The 15,447-nt window shown below is 45.5% G+C and overlaps 3 protein-coding genes across 3 annotated transcripts; 2 read left to right on the top strand and 1 right to left on the bottom strand.

The window, feature by feature from the left end:
* Positions 1–76: 76 nt before the first annotated feature.
* LOC127782453 (pre-mRNA-splicing factor SLU7) lies at positions 77–3,849 on the top strand. Its single transcript, XM_052309643.1, has 8 exons — positions 77–250; positions 527–690; positions 793–905; positions 1,150–1,699; positions 1,811–2,110; positions 2,687–2,903; positions 3,280–3,383; positions 3,474–3,849. The coding sequence occupies exons 1-8, from the start codon at positions 235–237 to the stop codon at positions 3,618–3,620; spliced, it is 1,611 nt and encodes a 536-aa protein (XP_052165603.1). The 5' UTR covers positions 77–234; the 3' UTR covers positions 3,621–3,849.
* Positions 3,850–3,911: 62 nt separating this feature from the next.
* On the bottom strand, positions 3,912–5,328 carry LOC127782454 (uncharacterized). The gene has a single exon (XM_052309644.1). The coding sequence runs from the start codon at positions 5,112–5,114 to the stop codon at positions 4,341–4,343; it is 774 nt and encodes a 257-aa protein (XP_052165604.1). The 5' UTR covers positions 5,115–5,328; the 3' UTR covers positions 3,912–4,340.
* Positions 5,329–12,157: 6,829 nt separating this feature from the next.
* Positions 12,158–14,402, top strand: LOC127781257 (cocosin 1-like). The gene is made up of 3 exons (XM_052308189.1): positions 12,158–12,832; positions 12,919–13,401; positions 13,779–14,402. The coding sequence occupies exons 1-3, from the start codon at positions 12,158–12,160 to the stop codon at positions 14,214–14,216; spliced, it is 1,596 nt and encodes a 531-aa protein (XP_052164149.1). The 3' UTR covers positions 14,217–14,402.
* The last annotated feature ends 1,045 nt before the right edge of the window (positions 14,403–15,447 follow it).

Genomic DNA, 15,447 nt, shown 5'->3' on the forward strand with positions numbered 1-15,447 from the left:
ATAATGGGCCTACTGGGCTTTCTGCCCATGTTAATGGCGGTAGCCGCCGCCGAGGGGGTATACGTAGTAGGGGGCCCAGCACGCGTGGGGAAATCTCTCCTCCAATCCGTTTCGGCCTCCTCGCGAGCGATCCCCACCTCGCCGCAGTTCGCCGACTTCTCGCCGCCGCGTCGCGCTCCCCCGAGGTCCACTCCTCTCCTGCCGGAGAAGCGGGCCTAGGCGAAGAGCAGCGCCATGGCGACCGCTTCGGGTAAGTTTTTTGCTAGCGTCCTTTTACCGGTTTCCGTAACCCTAGCTCGATCCTGCGCAAAAACCGCGTGGATTTGGTGTAGATTTCGCTGGTTTTGGATCTAGGGGCGTTGATAAACGGGTGATTCCGCTTCGATTCGACGGGAAATAGGGTTTCGCGGGGATCCGTACGGTCTCTGCGTTGCCTGAATTGGGGATCGAGGCTGTTGCGATTGGTTGATGCGGGGAGATTTCCGCGGATGATTCTCTTATTACGGTGATTTCTCCGTTGCTGCAGTGTCGTTTAAGTCTAGAGAGGATCACCGGAAGCAGCTCGAGCTCGAGGAGGCGAGGAAGGCTGGGCTCGCGCCTGCCGAGGTCGACGAGGATGGAAAGGAGATCAATCCCCATATCCCCCAGTACATGTCCTCAGCCCCATGGTATCTTAACGCTGATAAGCCGGTAAGTTGACGCTTGCTCTAACGGAAAAAAATTACTCTGTACGAGTCAGGTGATTTTTGGTTAGTGGAAGTTCTGACTTCATGTTGCTTTGATGGGGTTCAGAGTTTGAAGCATCAACGGAATTGGAAATCGGACCCGAACTACACCAAGTCATGGTACGATAGGGGTGCTAAGCTTTTTCAGGCTAACAAGTACAGGAAAGGAGCTTGTGAGAAGTAAGTGCGGTGTTCATTTCATTATGCCATTAATCCTAATCAGCATTTAATCATAAAGTTTTAACAATCTATTTATTAAGTCAGGATGCATCAATATGTAGAATTTGATTTGTCTTGTTATTCAGAATATATTTGAATGTTGTTTTGATTCCAAATAGCCTTACCATGTTTAAGTTTTTTTTGGCCTCTATTACTTCTATTCCCAGCCCAGATTGTCTAACGGAGAATTATCTGTATGTTCCAGCTGTGGAGCCATGACTCATGACAAGAAGTCATGCATGGAGCGACCTCGCAGTGTGGGAGCTAAATGGACTAACATCAATATAGCACCAGATGAGAAAGTGGAGTCATTTGAACTGGATTATGATGGAAAGCGTGATCGCTGGAACGGTTACGACCCATCGACGTACACCCGTGTTATTGCAGATTATGAAGCTAGAGAAGAGGCTAGGAAAAAGTATCTGAAAGAGCAACAGCTCAAGAAACTTGAGGAGAAGGATGGTGAGGAGGGTGATGAGAACGTGGCTAGTGAGGAGGATGATGAAGAAGATGGTTTGAAGATAGATGAGGCTAAAGTTGATGAGAGTGCTCAAATGGATTTTGCTAAGGTAGAGAAGCGTGTACGTACAACAGGTGGTGGAAGCACTGGAACTGTGAGGAATTTGCGTATTAGGGAAGACACTGCAAAGTATCTTCTGAACCTTGATGTGAACTCTGCATACTATGATCCAAAAACCCGCTCCATGCGTGAAGATCCATTGCCAGATGCAGACCCCAATGATAAATTCTATGTGGTAAGTGTGAGACACCCTACAAGTTTAATGCTTTACACTGTGTTATGGCCCATATTGATTTCTTATCTTGCAAAGACTACTTTCAGTATTCTGATGTGTTGTTTTTCACAGGGTGATAACCAAAATCGACTTAGCGGACAAGCTCTGGAGTTCAAGCAACTCAACATACATGCGTGGGAAGCTTTTGATAAGGGACAGGATATTCACATGCAAGCTGCCCCATCTCAAGCTGAACTTCTATTCAAGAGTTTTAAGATCAAAAAGGAGAAATTGAAATCTGAAAACAAAGATAAGATTATGGAGAAGTATGGGAATGCTGCATCTGAAGAACCAATCCCTCGGGAGCTTCTTCTTGGACAAAGTGAAAAAGAGATTGAATATGACCGAACTGGTCGAATAATCAAAGGACAGGTTGGTATACAATACTAGTTACTGTCGATTACACTTCTATAGCTTCTTGCTCAATAGTTACTTCTTCCTAGGATGCTAGGATGTAGTGGTTTCAGCCTAATCTTCTGTCATCCTTCAAATCTCAAGTGTTTTTTTTTTTTTTTGTTCTTTGCCAGTGTAATGTTGTCATAGTTCTTCCTTTAATAGTCTATTTCCGTAACCTGTCACTATAGAACTCTACACCATATAAGATGTGCTGTTTAGCTAACTACACATAATAATCTGTTTCTGAGAACGCTGTTTAGCTAACTCGTTCCATATCGCATCAGATGACAAGAAGCTTAAGGTTTGTTCTAAGCACTTAGGCAGTTGCAAGTTATAGAGACCATTCATTACAACTGCAAGAAACTTAAGAAATGTGGAACAGCACATGAATGTAGAACTCTCTACACGAGTGTAGGTTTTGTGCTTATACCAGTTTTTCCTATTAGCTCTATCCATTTCTGGGTCATTACTTTAATACTTTTCAGTTGTTCACATTATCTATTGTCTTTTGCATGTATTAGTTCATGGATTCTCAAAGTTCATTTCATACAGGATGTAGCCCTCCCCAAGAGCAAATATGAAGAGGATGTTTTCATTAATAACCATACAACCGTATGGGGCTCATGGTGGAAAGATCATCAGTGGGGCTACAAATGCTGCAAGCAGACTATCCGAAATAGCTACTGCACTGGCTTAGCTGGAATTGAGGCTGCTGAAGCATCGGCTGATTTGATGAAGGCAAATATGGCCCGCAAGGAAGCTGCAGAAGGTAAGCTGTTGAGAGATATTTTGGCTTTCTGTGTATGTCTTGTCAGTTTACACTACACATGATTTAATATTCATATTGCCAGTTTAGTTTATGTGGGATAAAAACATGTCTTCGTGGGTTGCATAGCTATCATATCAATGTGTTTTCAGAAAAGTATTCCCCTCAAAGTTGTCTTATTTATGATAGCGGGAGGCCTCAGATGTCAGTTGCTTCATGTTTATCTTGTTCAATGATGTTTTGTGTGGATAATTGGAAACGTGCAGCTGAAATTCTTTCCATATAAACTAGCTTAAGTGGTCTATTTTACATTAAGCCATGTGTGAGTACTGTTAGTCCATGATGATGAACTTCAGTTAACCTGAAATTGCCAATGCAGATGAGCCTGTACGACATGAAGAAAAGCGACTGGCCACCTGGGGAACTGATGTGCCTAATGATATTGTTCTTGACAAGAAGCTGCTTGATGAAGCCCTAAAGAAGGTTAGCACCTTTCATCTGATATTATCTGTTTCGTTCTGTCAATATATTTATTTATGTAGATGCTGACGCTGAGTTCCATTTTTTTTGCAGGAGGGTGCGAGGAGGAAAGAGGAGATGGATGAAAGGAAGAGGAAGTACAATGTGAAATGGAATGATGAGGTCACCGCGGAAGACATGGAGGCTTACCGCATGAAGAGAATTCACCATGATGATCCTATGAGGGATTTCCTCCATTAGGCCTTGTATGCTCCATAGTTGCTCATATATGAGCACAACACTCTTCCTTGCAGTGTCACTTGTGTAATGTATTAGCTGTGGCTATGTCTTCCTCTAACTGGAGTGATAATTTAGAGCTAAGAGCTCTCTACTTCTCTTCCAGATGTTACCATCCTCTTGTCCGGATGGTTGTGTTTGTATTGCTGATCTTTCTATAAATGATATGGAAAAAAGGAGTTGCATACTTGCATATGCTTATTTGAGATGCCGAAGTTATGGATACGTAATGTACAAAGCAGGATGGAGAAGTGCTAATTTTTGTGTGTAAGTGACTCGATTGTATTTACCATGATTCAGACTCTTTTTATACTTTCTCCTGCGACGGATGATCACCGTTACCCATGCAAGATTTTTTTTCCCCTGGAGAGTATGCAAACTGATGATCTAAACAAGCCGGAAATCCCTGTTTCTTTTTTTCCTTGTGAATTGTGATAAACACCCAGCAATATACATCCATGCAACCAATGAATGCAACAATCCTACATAAAACTAATATTTACACGAAAAGACTCCAAATTCAAACTATAGCAATCTTAAGAACACGACATAATCTCCTCCTACCTAAGCCCCTAAAAATCTTCCAAACTCCAAACCATAGCTACCTATCAATAACTCATAATAATCATGCTTAGATTATGAATATTATACAGATGACTAATAATAAAGTAAGATGATGATGTGTCATAGGCCTCTCGCGAGCATGGCTTGGAATTCCTCGGCGGATTTCTGGTTCTGCAGCCTCATCTCCTCCCTGAACTTTCTGATGAACACCTCCGCCCTCACATCCACCTCCCCCATCCCACACGCTCCTCCTCCTCTCAGCGGGCTCATCAGCAAGCTCCTCACGCCGCCGCGCGCCGCCTTGGCGCCGCCGCCGTTGGTCGCCGCGCCAGCGGCAGCAGCTTTCTTGCCGCCGCCCACCCGCCCCTTGCCTCTGGCCCCGGCAGCGGCGTTGGTCGCAGCATCAGCGGCAGCGTTCTTGGCGGCGAACATGGCGCTAGCGTTGGTCGCGGCTACAGCGTTGTTGTTGTTGTTGGCGGCGGCGGCGGCGACGGCGCGCGCCTTGCAGCTGGCGGCGCCGGCGTTGGTCTTGGCAGCGGTGGTGTTCGGCTGCTGCGCCTGCGCCTCGTGGACGGCGACGTGGTGGGTCTTGGGATGGCTGTAGAGCTCGTCGATGTAGACCGGCGCGAAGCTCCGGTGATGGCACCACCCCTCCCGCTCCCGCGTCGACGCCGTGGCGGCCTCGCGGCGCCGGCGCCCACCACCATGCCCGCCCGGCCACCGCACGGCGCGGCGATGGATCTTGGACTGGATCACCGCCGCAACTCCAGCGCACCTCCGCCACCACAACCGCCACGGCTTCACACTCACCCTCCTCCTCCCCCTCGTCGACGACGGCGACGGCGACAGCGGCCACCCGGCGCTGCTCCCGCTCGCCATGCCAAAGCAAGACATGCTAGCTAGCTCTCAGAGAGTTGAAAGCAGCGTGTAGATCGAAGTAGGAGACGCCGCCATGGGAGGAGAGGAGCTTTATAGCGGCGATGGCGAGAGGGGGTGGCGTGAGGAGGAGGCGGGGGATGGCTTTCGGCGGTTTTGGCGGGTAAGACTCACGCTATGTGGTTGACTGCGCATTCCTTCTTTGGTTGGTTGGTGTGGGAATGGCAGTTGGCTAGCAGCTGCCTAGCTCCAACCTGTCTGGCTGGCTGCTTCTCTTTTTTTTTTCGCCTTAAATGGTATTCTTTTCCTCGGTCTATACATCTAACCGGATATATACAATCTTTTATATTAGAAACTTAGCATATTAAATATAAAACTTAGCCCTCAAATAACCCAATCTGAAATGTGCTTATATAGAAATTTAAATTTAAAACTTTAGGGTGCTACTCAGGTTTGCAACCTATAGGTTATTTCTCTTTGCTTTGCTTTGCTTAGCTTAGCTTGCCAATGCCTTTACTGCTACTGCTTTTTTCAGGCTTTCTCACCTGCTGGGCTTGTGAGATGTGGATTAGTGTCAACTGTCAACTGTCACTGTACTCCAGTAATGTGATGGGTGTTTTTTCTAATGTGATGTTTTTTTTGTTTGTATTGAGGATTTGAGGGATATTCTCCTGTTCTTAAAATTCAGTCTTTTGGGGTTCTTTTAGGGGTAACAATCCATAATCTTCTTATGTTCTTATCACATATTCAGGAAATTTAATATATGTTATTTTCTAAATCTTATTGTCTAATAGCCTTATCTTTTCTCTTATGCTTATGCTTATCATTCAAAATTTGAATTTTCAACCTTAGTGATTTCATTGAAGTTTATTATTTGCTTTTAGATCGTTAAGAACACGTATATAAAAGTTTTATTCACAAATTATTTTTCGTTTGTAAATATGCCGTTTGACTTATTCCCCAAATAAGACAAACGATGAGGCCGTAAGACTTCATCTGGATATGAAAGGAAGGATTTTATATCAATGGTTTTAAGCACGGAGTGAGTCCCAAACCCAGGCTGATCAACCCACTAATTTGTGGTGCTAGCCACTAAAAACCCATGGGACTTTCTCTTTATCACATATTTAGAAAAAGAAATAAACTTAATTATATGGAAGTGTTTTTTTAATATATGACAAATCCACTAATATCAGTTTTACTCATCAGTGTGATGTGTTCCATTAATTTTCCAAATGATTAGGCTGTTGGGTCAAGGTGATCAGATGGTCTTAATTAGCATTTGGCTGAGAATCAAAATGACTGAACTTTGGTATCTGATTCTTTTTTGGGGTGTGGAAGTACCCTACTTGAGCACCGAAAACTATCTGAAACCAAAATGAACATTCTCTTGACTTGACTAATATTGCAGCAAGTGAGACTTGACCAACATTAACTCACTGATGTGCTATAAATCACTAGAACCTGAGATTAATGATTGTTTAATCAGAAAAGATAACCATGCTAACAGCATGCATGCTTAATAATTCTTGCCCTTTTGGATCGCTTGAAAGTGTGGATACACAAGGCCCCATCTTCTGGGTAGCTGTCTCAAGTCACAGGGACAAGCACCAAAGGCCAAAGCAAACAATCCAGTAGAGCACACATGAAGGAAGATATATACACATCTTCACAGGTCACAACTCACAAACAGCTAATTACAAGTTGCTTTTTTTTTGACCAAATACAAGTTGCTTTGAGCAAGCACACCGACCACTTATGGGACTTGTGCTTGCCTGCCTAAGAAAAGAATTCTTAAAACTCCTCCCAAACTAAGTTTCTCTAAGTACAATTAGCTTTAGAATCTTGTGTGATCAAGGGGAAACTTCTCTTGAGATGCATACGTCTTCTTCATCGGCAAAAGGGCGGCAGGGCAGATTCCATCATGTTTGCCGAGATTTTCTTCTCATAGATCTCGTGAATTCGTGATCGATCGAGCTAGCTGAAGCTGATGCCCAACTTGCAGCAAAAAGAAATAAAAAAAGGGAAGAAAAAGGAAGATTATATCCTCGTCTTGTTTGCGTGTACGTTGCTAGCTTAAAAGCTACGAGAATGGGAAGAGGAATATGCACATCTTTATCAGATGAAAAATTAACTAGTTAATCAGCTCGTTAACTACATGGTAATTAATTTAATCCTACATGCTAGTGGTACTGGAGAGGAGACTCATATGTGCAGGCACACGAGGGTCAATTTTAATATAATTGTGGTAGATTCAGCGATTTAAATATTCAGGAACTGTGTCTTTCACTCTTTTTGCATCAAGGACTTCAATTTGCTGGCTTGCTGAGCATGCATGTGCTTGAGGAGTGGATATTCTACTACCCTGGACACATACGTATATATGGTCATAGGCAGCTGGATTTATTTGACTAATTGACTGTAGTATTGATATCAGGGTTTACAATCCCAATATAGAAAATAAACCGCTCATGAGATTTCGTGGAATCCATTTACAAAACCAATGAATCCCAACAAATATTGTCAAAAAACTAACATTCAGTTTGTTTTGTTTTCATCTTTGACTTAAAATACCCGAGCGTTTTCTGCTTTCGACCCGATCAGAAGACTAGTTTTCTTTGGGATTGTAAACAGAGAGCTTTAATTAATTTTTCGGAATTGCTATATTTTTGTCAGACAGTTTTCTAGTGCTGATCTGACGAAAATGTTTAGTTCACTTTTCTGCATGGATGATCAGCATAATTGGGCTGGGCTGCTACACGGGAACAAGTGGAAGAATAAGTTCATGTTAGGTCCCTTCTTTTTTACGTTAAGTTTTAAATCACATCCCTAAACCGCAAAATGGGGATGAACACATCCTTTATTATTCAAAATTCAGTCCTAAAACAGTATTAAAGGCTATTTTGAGTGACATAGAACAATAAGCAAAAAAACAAAAAAAAAAACACATGAGACCTATATGTAAGTGAAACATATCCGATGCCTAAAACAGCCCAAGGAGTTTCTCTCATAAGGCTCACATATTTGTCTTGCTGCCTGGCCTTCTAGGCCTGTTCCAAGTGCAGCGGCGACCGGCGGCCCAACCCAACCCGTGAGCCCACCAGACCGATGGATAAAAACGGTATGAAAATTTCACGAGCGACAGAAAAAATAATATAATAATAATAATTTTTACCACGGTTACCGTTTCTTAAAAAAGATATAGTTTTTTTCCTATTTCTATCAATGTGGAGTCAAAGTTGACACTAAATATTAAATCTATAAATATAAAATTTTTCTGTTTTTATTTGTTTCTATAAAATAATAAAATAATGACACCGTTTTTGACTATTTCCAACCTCGTCCCTACGTGGATCGATCCGTCCGATACCAATGTTTCCATGGTGGTAACTGAGCTCGGGACTCCCGCCGCTTAGGTTGATTAATTGCGTCGTCGTCGTCGTCGCCTGCATGCCCCCGCCGCGCTGGAGCGCACCGTCTGACATGCTTCGCCACGCATGGCCGCCGCGCGCTGGGTTTGGCATGGCGCGCTTGTGCGTCGCCGTGGCGCCACGGCCGTCTCCGGCGCGCGCGTGGCATCCATGGCATGGCATGCAACCTCTCGCGTTCTCCCGTCCGTCCATGCCCTGCACCTCACCTACCGCTACCGTCCAATGCACATACGCTGTTACAGACTTACAGTTCGTGTAAAGTTTAACAAAATTTGTTCAGATATGGTCATATGGATAGACTCGTAGGACCTTTTCACTGTGTTTAGAGAGCTTGTAGTTTCTTTTAAATCTTAAGAAGTTTGTTGCAGTTTTTTATTACAATCTCAAGCTTTCTAAACAGAGTAGATTCTCGCTTATATTATTTTTAAAAAGAGACTACACCACGGAATTTCGTCTGGACGGGATACTTAATACTCCCACGGAATTTCGCTTATATTATTGCTGAGGTTATCCCACACCCCACTTTTTAGCTCTTACTCTATAAGGGCACGTACAACGGTGTTTATTAGTGGTCTCTCTCTATTGCCATGCAAGTAAATTTGATGACATGGAAGAAAGAGAAATGAGTATGGTTGTTATGCATGACAACAGCTCAGAGTCGACTCTTAGCATTTATTAGAGCAAATTTTGTTGTATGGTGGTGAAAGAAAGGAAAGAAAAGTAAGAAAAAGTATTTTGATGAGACCATATTGTCTCTAATTGTTGTAGGATGCTAGTATCTAGATAACGTAGAGCTCATATCTGACTCTACCTTTGTACATGCCCTAATGCTATGTACTCTCTTCATCCAAAAAAAACTTAATCTGAGGACCGAGCATAGCTCGGTTGGCACATTCGCAGTGGAGCGAACAGCCGGTCGCGAGTTCGACTCGCGGGACCTCACCTCGACGGGATTTTTCCCCGTCTTTCTTCGGGACTGTCCTTCGGGGCAGTCTCGATTAGAAATATGGTACACACGCGTGCGTGTTTAGTGGGACTGCACATTTCCCGTGTACTGAGACCTAGTGGTCTCCAATCTCATTCCTAGTGTGTGTTAAGGACGCGCACGCGTGTGTGTGCGTGTGTTGTGGTGTGAGTGTAGTGTGTGTGAGTGTGCGTCCTGAGTTGTACCATTCTAAAAAAACTCAATCTAGACGGATATGTGACTTTTTCTTCTTGTTCAACGAATCTGGATAATTAACTCTTTATCCAGATCCATTATAATAGATGATGTCATATCTTTGTTTAGATTAAGTATATTTTCTCAAAAAAAAAAGACTGAGTGCATTTTCTGAGACGAATAGAGTAGTACTGTAACTCTAAGATGCATCACTTATCTCACTTTATCTGTGGTGTTACTCATCCTACACCTCCAATTGCTGTGAGAGTGACGAGATTGACAAGGCAAGATTGAGAGAAGATTTCTCTTGTTCGGCAGCTTTAGAGAAGATCTCTCTAGTTCTCCACACGCACGTTTTCCAAACTATTAAATGATGCGTTTTGCAAAAAGTTTCTATAGGAAAATTTCTTTATAAAATCATATTAATTCATTTTTTTCAAATTTAAATAATTAATACTCAACTAATCAGTATGGTTCATCTCGTTTCACGTATTTTCTTAATCTTCTCTTTTTCTCTCAACACAAACGCGGCCGTTTGTTTCATTGGAAAAATAAAGTGTGCGACGATAGAAACCAGACCTAACCAGGCATGGTACACGCATGTGGCAAGAATGGTAGTACTTACTTTTAGATCAATTGGTAAAATAAAATATGATACCCGATACTTTTATGGTACATAATAACTCCACAATACTTAATACTTGATACTATCTTCATTCTAATTGAAAAAGAGTTTATTTTTTTACAAGGATCTGAAAAAAACTTGTTCATATTTATATATAGGGAAAATTGGAACCATGCCATTATAATTTTGCAAAACTTGAGATATGCCATCCTGACCCACATGTCATTGACTCATGTGGGTCCTACATGTCATTGAGATACCGATGGCATATCTCAAATTTTGTAAAATTATAATGGCATGGTTCCAAATTACCCTTATATATAAGTGAATTTTTGAGATGGAGGTAGCGCATCCATAATATTCATAGGTACTATAAAATTTGGTACCAAAAGGTTCAAGTATCATCATATTGATCTCCATGACACCAAGATACCAAGATACTTGTACTATGACATTTGGTACCTAATGGTTCAATTATCATTATACCTAATATCACCATGATATCTTAAGATATCATGATATATATTTGATACATTTATTTATGATATTTAGGTATCATCCATATCTATATCTATATACTACTCGTACCTGTTTAATGGTACCATCATACATGATACCTTCATGATACCCAAAGAAATCATGGTACTTAGGTATCATCCGATATTTTTATATTTATTGAAGTTATCATGATACCTGAAACCTTCATAATATCTGATGATACTACCTCTATATTTTAATAGATGACGCCATTAATTTTTAGGCAGATGTTGGACCCTTCATCTTATTCAAAAATTTTAGGGCTAATTGGATCCATACCATTAAAAATATGTTGGTTTTGAAATATGCCACTAGTATTCACGTATCGGGAACCATGCCATTATAATTTTACACGTATTCAAGATATGCCACTACCTTTTGGATGCATTTACAAAAATCTGGACCAAACTACCCTTTTCCCCTTGTTCCTTCTCCCTTCTTCCCCTTTCTTCTTCCGCCTCTCCTCCATGGCGTGACCTGACCGGCGATGGTGGCCACCACAGTCACACCTCCTCCTCTCTCTAGCACTCTTTCATTCGTGTCTCCCTCCACCTTAGCCCGCCGCCGGCCTCCTCATACGCGTCATCTCCCTCCACCTCGACCCGCCGCCGGCCTCCTCTTGTGCATCAGCACGTCCTAGATCCAGTCGCCTCTCCTCGCCGTGTGAGGAGCTCTGGGCAATGGCGATGACCAAGGAATTAAAGAGCGGCCACTTCTCTCCGGCAAGCTCCTGCACCTCCCTCCCTCCCTCCCTCCCTCATCGCACCCGTAGCTTCTCCGGTTCAGCAGCTGCCTCCACCACCTTGACGCCCGATGCAGCGAGGATGGCCTTCGTGAAGAGCCTCGGCAGATGGCGGACCTGCGGTGTTCTGTCCAGCGCTCCGAGCTCCCGCGGCGGATGTCGCAGGCGAAGAGAGGTAGAAGATGAGTGAAGAGAGAGAGATAGAAGATGAGGGGATTTTTCGTCCAATACATGCAAAATACGTATCTTAGTGGCACCATTGAGATTACGAACAAGCAGCAGTGGTATTGTTACAAATACATAAATAGTAATGGCATATTTCAAAACCGGCAATTTTTTAGTGGCACCTATCTAATTAAACCAAAAGGTGAGTGTGTACGTTCTATGAATCTGTCACAAGTCACGACGCCGCGAGCCGCGTCCAGCTACAAACCACTCAACCCAAACGCATCCAAAACCCCTCGCTGAGCTGCCATGCATGCACTCCCCCTTCTCCCACTATAAATTATCACCACCTCATTCCCGCCATGTCTCACCACCACCAACACTGCAACACAACACACCACCATGAAGACGGCATCAATGGCGGCGTCGCTGCTCATCCCGCTCTGCCTCTGCATCCTCCTCCTGCGCGGCGCCTCCGCCGTGAGCGACCAGCAAGAAGCCGGCCGTCGCGATAGCTGCGACCGCATCGACCGCCGCATCCGCGCGCTGGAGCCGACGCGCCGCGTCGACTCCGAGGCCGGCCACACCGAGCTCTACGACGACCGCGACGGCCAGCTCCCCTGCGCCGGCGTCGCCGCCGCGCGCATCACCATCCAGCGCAACGGCCTCCTCCTCCCTTCCTATTCCAACTCCCCCCGCCTCGCCTACATCGTCCACGGCCGTGGCATCGTCGGCGTCGTCATCCCCGGCTGCCCCGAGACGTACCAGGAGACCTCGTCGTCGTCGTCGCAGGAGCAGGAGGACGACGAGCGCCGCCGCCGTGGCCGCCGTGGTGATGAGGAGAGACGGCGATCGAGCGAGGGAGAGGAGGAGGAGGAAGAGGAGACCAGCCGCCGCAGCTTCGAGCAGTCCATCCGCGACGAGCACCAGAGGATCACCACCGTCCGCCAGGGCGACGTCGTGGCCATCCCCGCCGGCGCGCCGTTCTGGGTCCACAACGACGGCGACTCCCCGCTCGTCGCCATCTCCGTTCACGACGTCAGCAACAGCGCCAACCAGCTCGACCAAACCTCCAGGGTACGTACGTGCGTAATCAATCTCGAGATTAATTAATTGATGGACTCCATCGGTCGAACACCTAACGTGCAATGTTTCTTCTGCAGCGTTTCCGGCTAGCCGGCGGGCAGGCGAGGAGCGAGGGGAGGCAGAGGTACGGCGAGGGCGAGTCGTCGGAGTCGGAGACGGAACGCGGCGGCGAGGAGTCGTACAACATCCTGAGCGGCTTCGACACCGAGCTGCTCGCCGAGTCGATGCGCGTCAGCCCGGACATCGCGCGCAAGCTGCAGGGCCGCAGCGACAAGCGCGGCAACATCGTGCGCGTCCGCCGCGGCGGCCTCCGCATGCTCCGCCCGGCGACGGAGCGGGTGACCGACGAGGAGATGATGAGGGGCGCCAACGCCGCCGCCGCCGCCGGGAACGGGATCGACGAGGCCGTCTGCCTGATGAAGCTCCGCGAGAACGTCGCCGACCCGATGAAGGCCGACCTCTACACCCCCAATGGCGGCCGCATCACCGTCCTCAACAGCCAGAAGCTCCCCGTCCTCAAGCTCATCAAGATGAGCGTCAACCGCGGCGTCATGCGCCGGGTGAGACGACGAACGATCACTGTTTTAAACAATCGGTGGACGTCCACTTGTTCCTTGTATGTCATCTAAATTCTTAAGAAAAATTTTTAAAAAAATTAACATGATAGGTTAAAATGTAATATATCACTTCACAACCATGTAAATTGAAATTCAACTTATACATTTTATTATTTTTGTTACAACTTGTAAAAGTTAAATTTGAACCTGCATGTTTGTGAAATGATATATTACTAACTTGTAATTTTTTTTTAATTTTTTTATAGTTATTTAGGTGGTATATAAGAAACTGGTGTACGTCTATCCGAGAGTTTAGAATCCAACTTCTATGATTAATTAACAGACACGAATTAATCGATGGTGTTTGATTTGATTTGCAGAACGCGATCCTGGCGCCGCACTGGAACATCAACGCGCACGCGGCGGTGTACGCGACGAGCGGGAGCGCGAGGCTGCAGGTGGTGAGCAGCGAGGGGCGGCGGGTGTTCGACGGCGAGCTCCGGCGCGGGCAGATGGTGGTGGTGCCGCAGAGCTTCGCGGTGGCGGGGCGCGCCGGCGACGAGGGGTTCGCGTGGGTGTCGTTCCAGACGAGCGACGGCGCCATGAACGCGCCGGTGGTTGGCAAGTCGTCGGCGCTGCGCGGGATGCCGGCGGACGTGCTGGCCAACGCGTTCGGCGTGTCGAGGGAGGAGGCGCGCATGGTCAAGTTCGGGAGGGGGCAGGAGCTCGCCATCTTCTCCCCCAAGTCCGGCGCCGCCGCCCGCCGCCGCCGCTCTCCCGGCCACAGGGACGACGGCGTGCTCGCCGCCCCGGCCTGAGGCGTACGTAGATTCCAGCGTGAGCGCACGTGCGCATGTACATGTACTACTAATAATGTGCACGTTTTCCGTTAAGGGTGCCACGCACTGCATGCACCGTATGTTGGCCCGTACGTGTACGGTGTACCTGATCTAGAATAAATGAAGTCGCTGCTGCTACCAAAGTGCAGTGTGTTAATTAAGAGCTCGTTTCGCTTTATCAATTAAAATTTGGCTTAAACTGTGAATTAACTGTGGAACAATCCGAAATTTTGTCGGTCGATCAGCGCATGAATCTATCCATGGCTGTGTTCTTAAGAGCAAGTTCCCAACACTCATCTCTCTCATTTTCCACGCGCACGTTTTTTAAATTGCTAAACGGTGTGTTTATTTTAAAAAAAAGTTTTCTATGCGAAAGTTGTTTAAAAAAATCATATTGATCCATTTTTGAAAAAAAAAGTTAATATTTAATTAATCATGCGCTAATGAACTACTCCGTTTTCCGCGCCCATTGTGCAGGTTCCCATTCTCCCCTAGCGAACACAGCCATAATATTAGTTTTACATGAGCTCGAGGGAGGAGTCGTCAGCCATCATGTGTAGTTGCTGGAAGTAGGGACGTAGGCGGGTGACCGTCAACCTGTTTATAGGTCAAACAAGTAGTAAACCTGCGGGTTCATGTGTCGTGGTCCAACTTACTGTATTTAGGGATGTAATTGGGTCAACCCATGAATCTACTTATATGTCAAAAATACTAGTAGGCAATACACAAATCAATCAGCGGCTTACTCACTAATTTTATCTATAAATGGATTCTCCTGGTCGGCCCACTTATACATCCCTAGCTGGAAGGTGAGCGAGGAGGAAGAGAGGAGAGGGGGGAGGGGGTGAGGAAGAAGGCAAGATGAGGTGGAAATCACATGCTAACTCAACAAGTTAACCACGATCAAACTGCCACATCAGTAGAAACCATTTTCAAAACCATGAAAGGAGTTGATTTGCATCGGTTTTCAAAGATGAAAAAGGTATACTCTTTTTAGTTTTGCAGTTGGAGACAATTCAACTGGGGAGCAAGATAGGGGAGGAAAGACAGACTTATTCCCAATGCGTACAGAATACTGGCCCAAGTCCACTAAACTGCCCAAGATTGCAGGCTCACAGCACAGCACCAGGATTGCTAACTCAACAAGTCAACACGATCAAACTCCCACATCAGCAGAAAACCATGAAATGAGTTGGTTTGTACTGGTTTT

Source organism: Oryza glaberrima, chromosome 8 (assembly GCF_000147395.1).
Source record: "Oryza glaberrima chromosome 8, OglaRS2, whole genome shotgun sequence".
In the NCBI taxonomy this organism is placed as follows: Eukaryota; Viridiplantae; Streptophyta; class Magnoliopsida; order Poales; family Poaceae; genus Oryza; species Oryza glaberrima.

Coding starts and splice junctions, on each gene's coding strand:
- LOC127782453 (XM_052309643.1), top strand. Junction 1,700..1,810: donor CCAATGATAAATTCTATGTG/GTAAGTGTGAGA, acceptor TGTTTTTCACAG/GGTGATAACCAAAATCGACT. Junction 2,904..3,279: donor CCGCAAGGAAGCTGCAGAAG/GTAAGCTGTTGA, acceptor TTGCCAATGCAG/ATGAGCCTGTACGACATGAA.
- LOC127782454 (XM_052309644.1), bottom strand. CDS start 5,114: ATGTCTTGCTTTGGCATGGCGAGCGGGAGCAGCGCCGGGTGGCCGCTG.
- LOC127781257 (XM_052308189.1), top strand. CDS start 12,158: ATGAAGACGGCATCAATGGCGGCGTCGCTGCTCATCCCGCTCTGCCTC. Junction 12,833..12,918: donor AGCTCGACCAAACCTCCAGG/GTACGTACGTGC, acceptor TTTCTTCTGCAG/CGTTTCCGGCTAGCCGGCGG. Junction 13,402..13,778: donor ACCGCGGCGTCATGCGCCGG/GTGAGACGACGA, acceptor TTTGATTTGCAG/AACGCGATCCTGGCGCCGCA.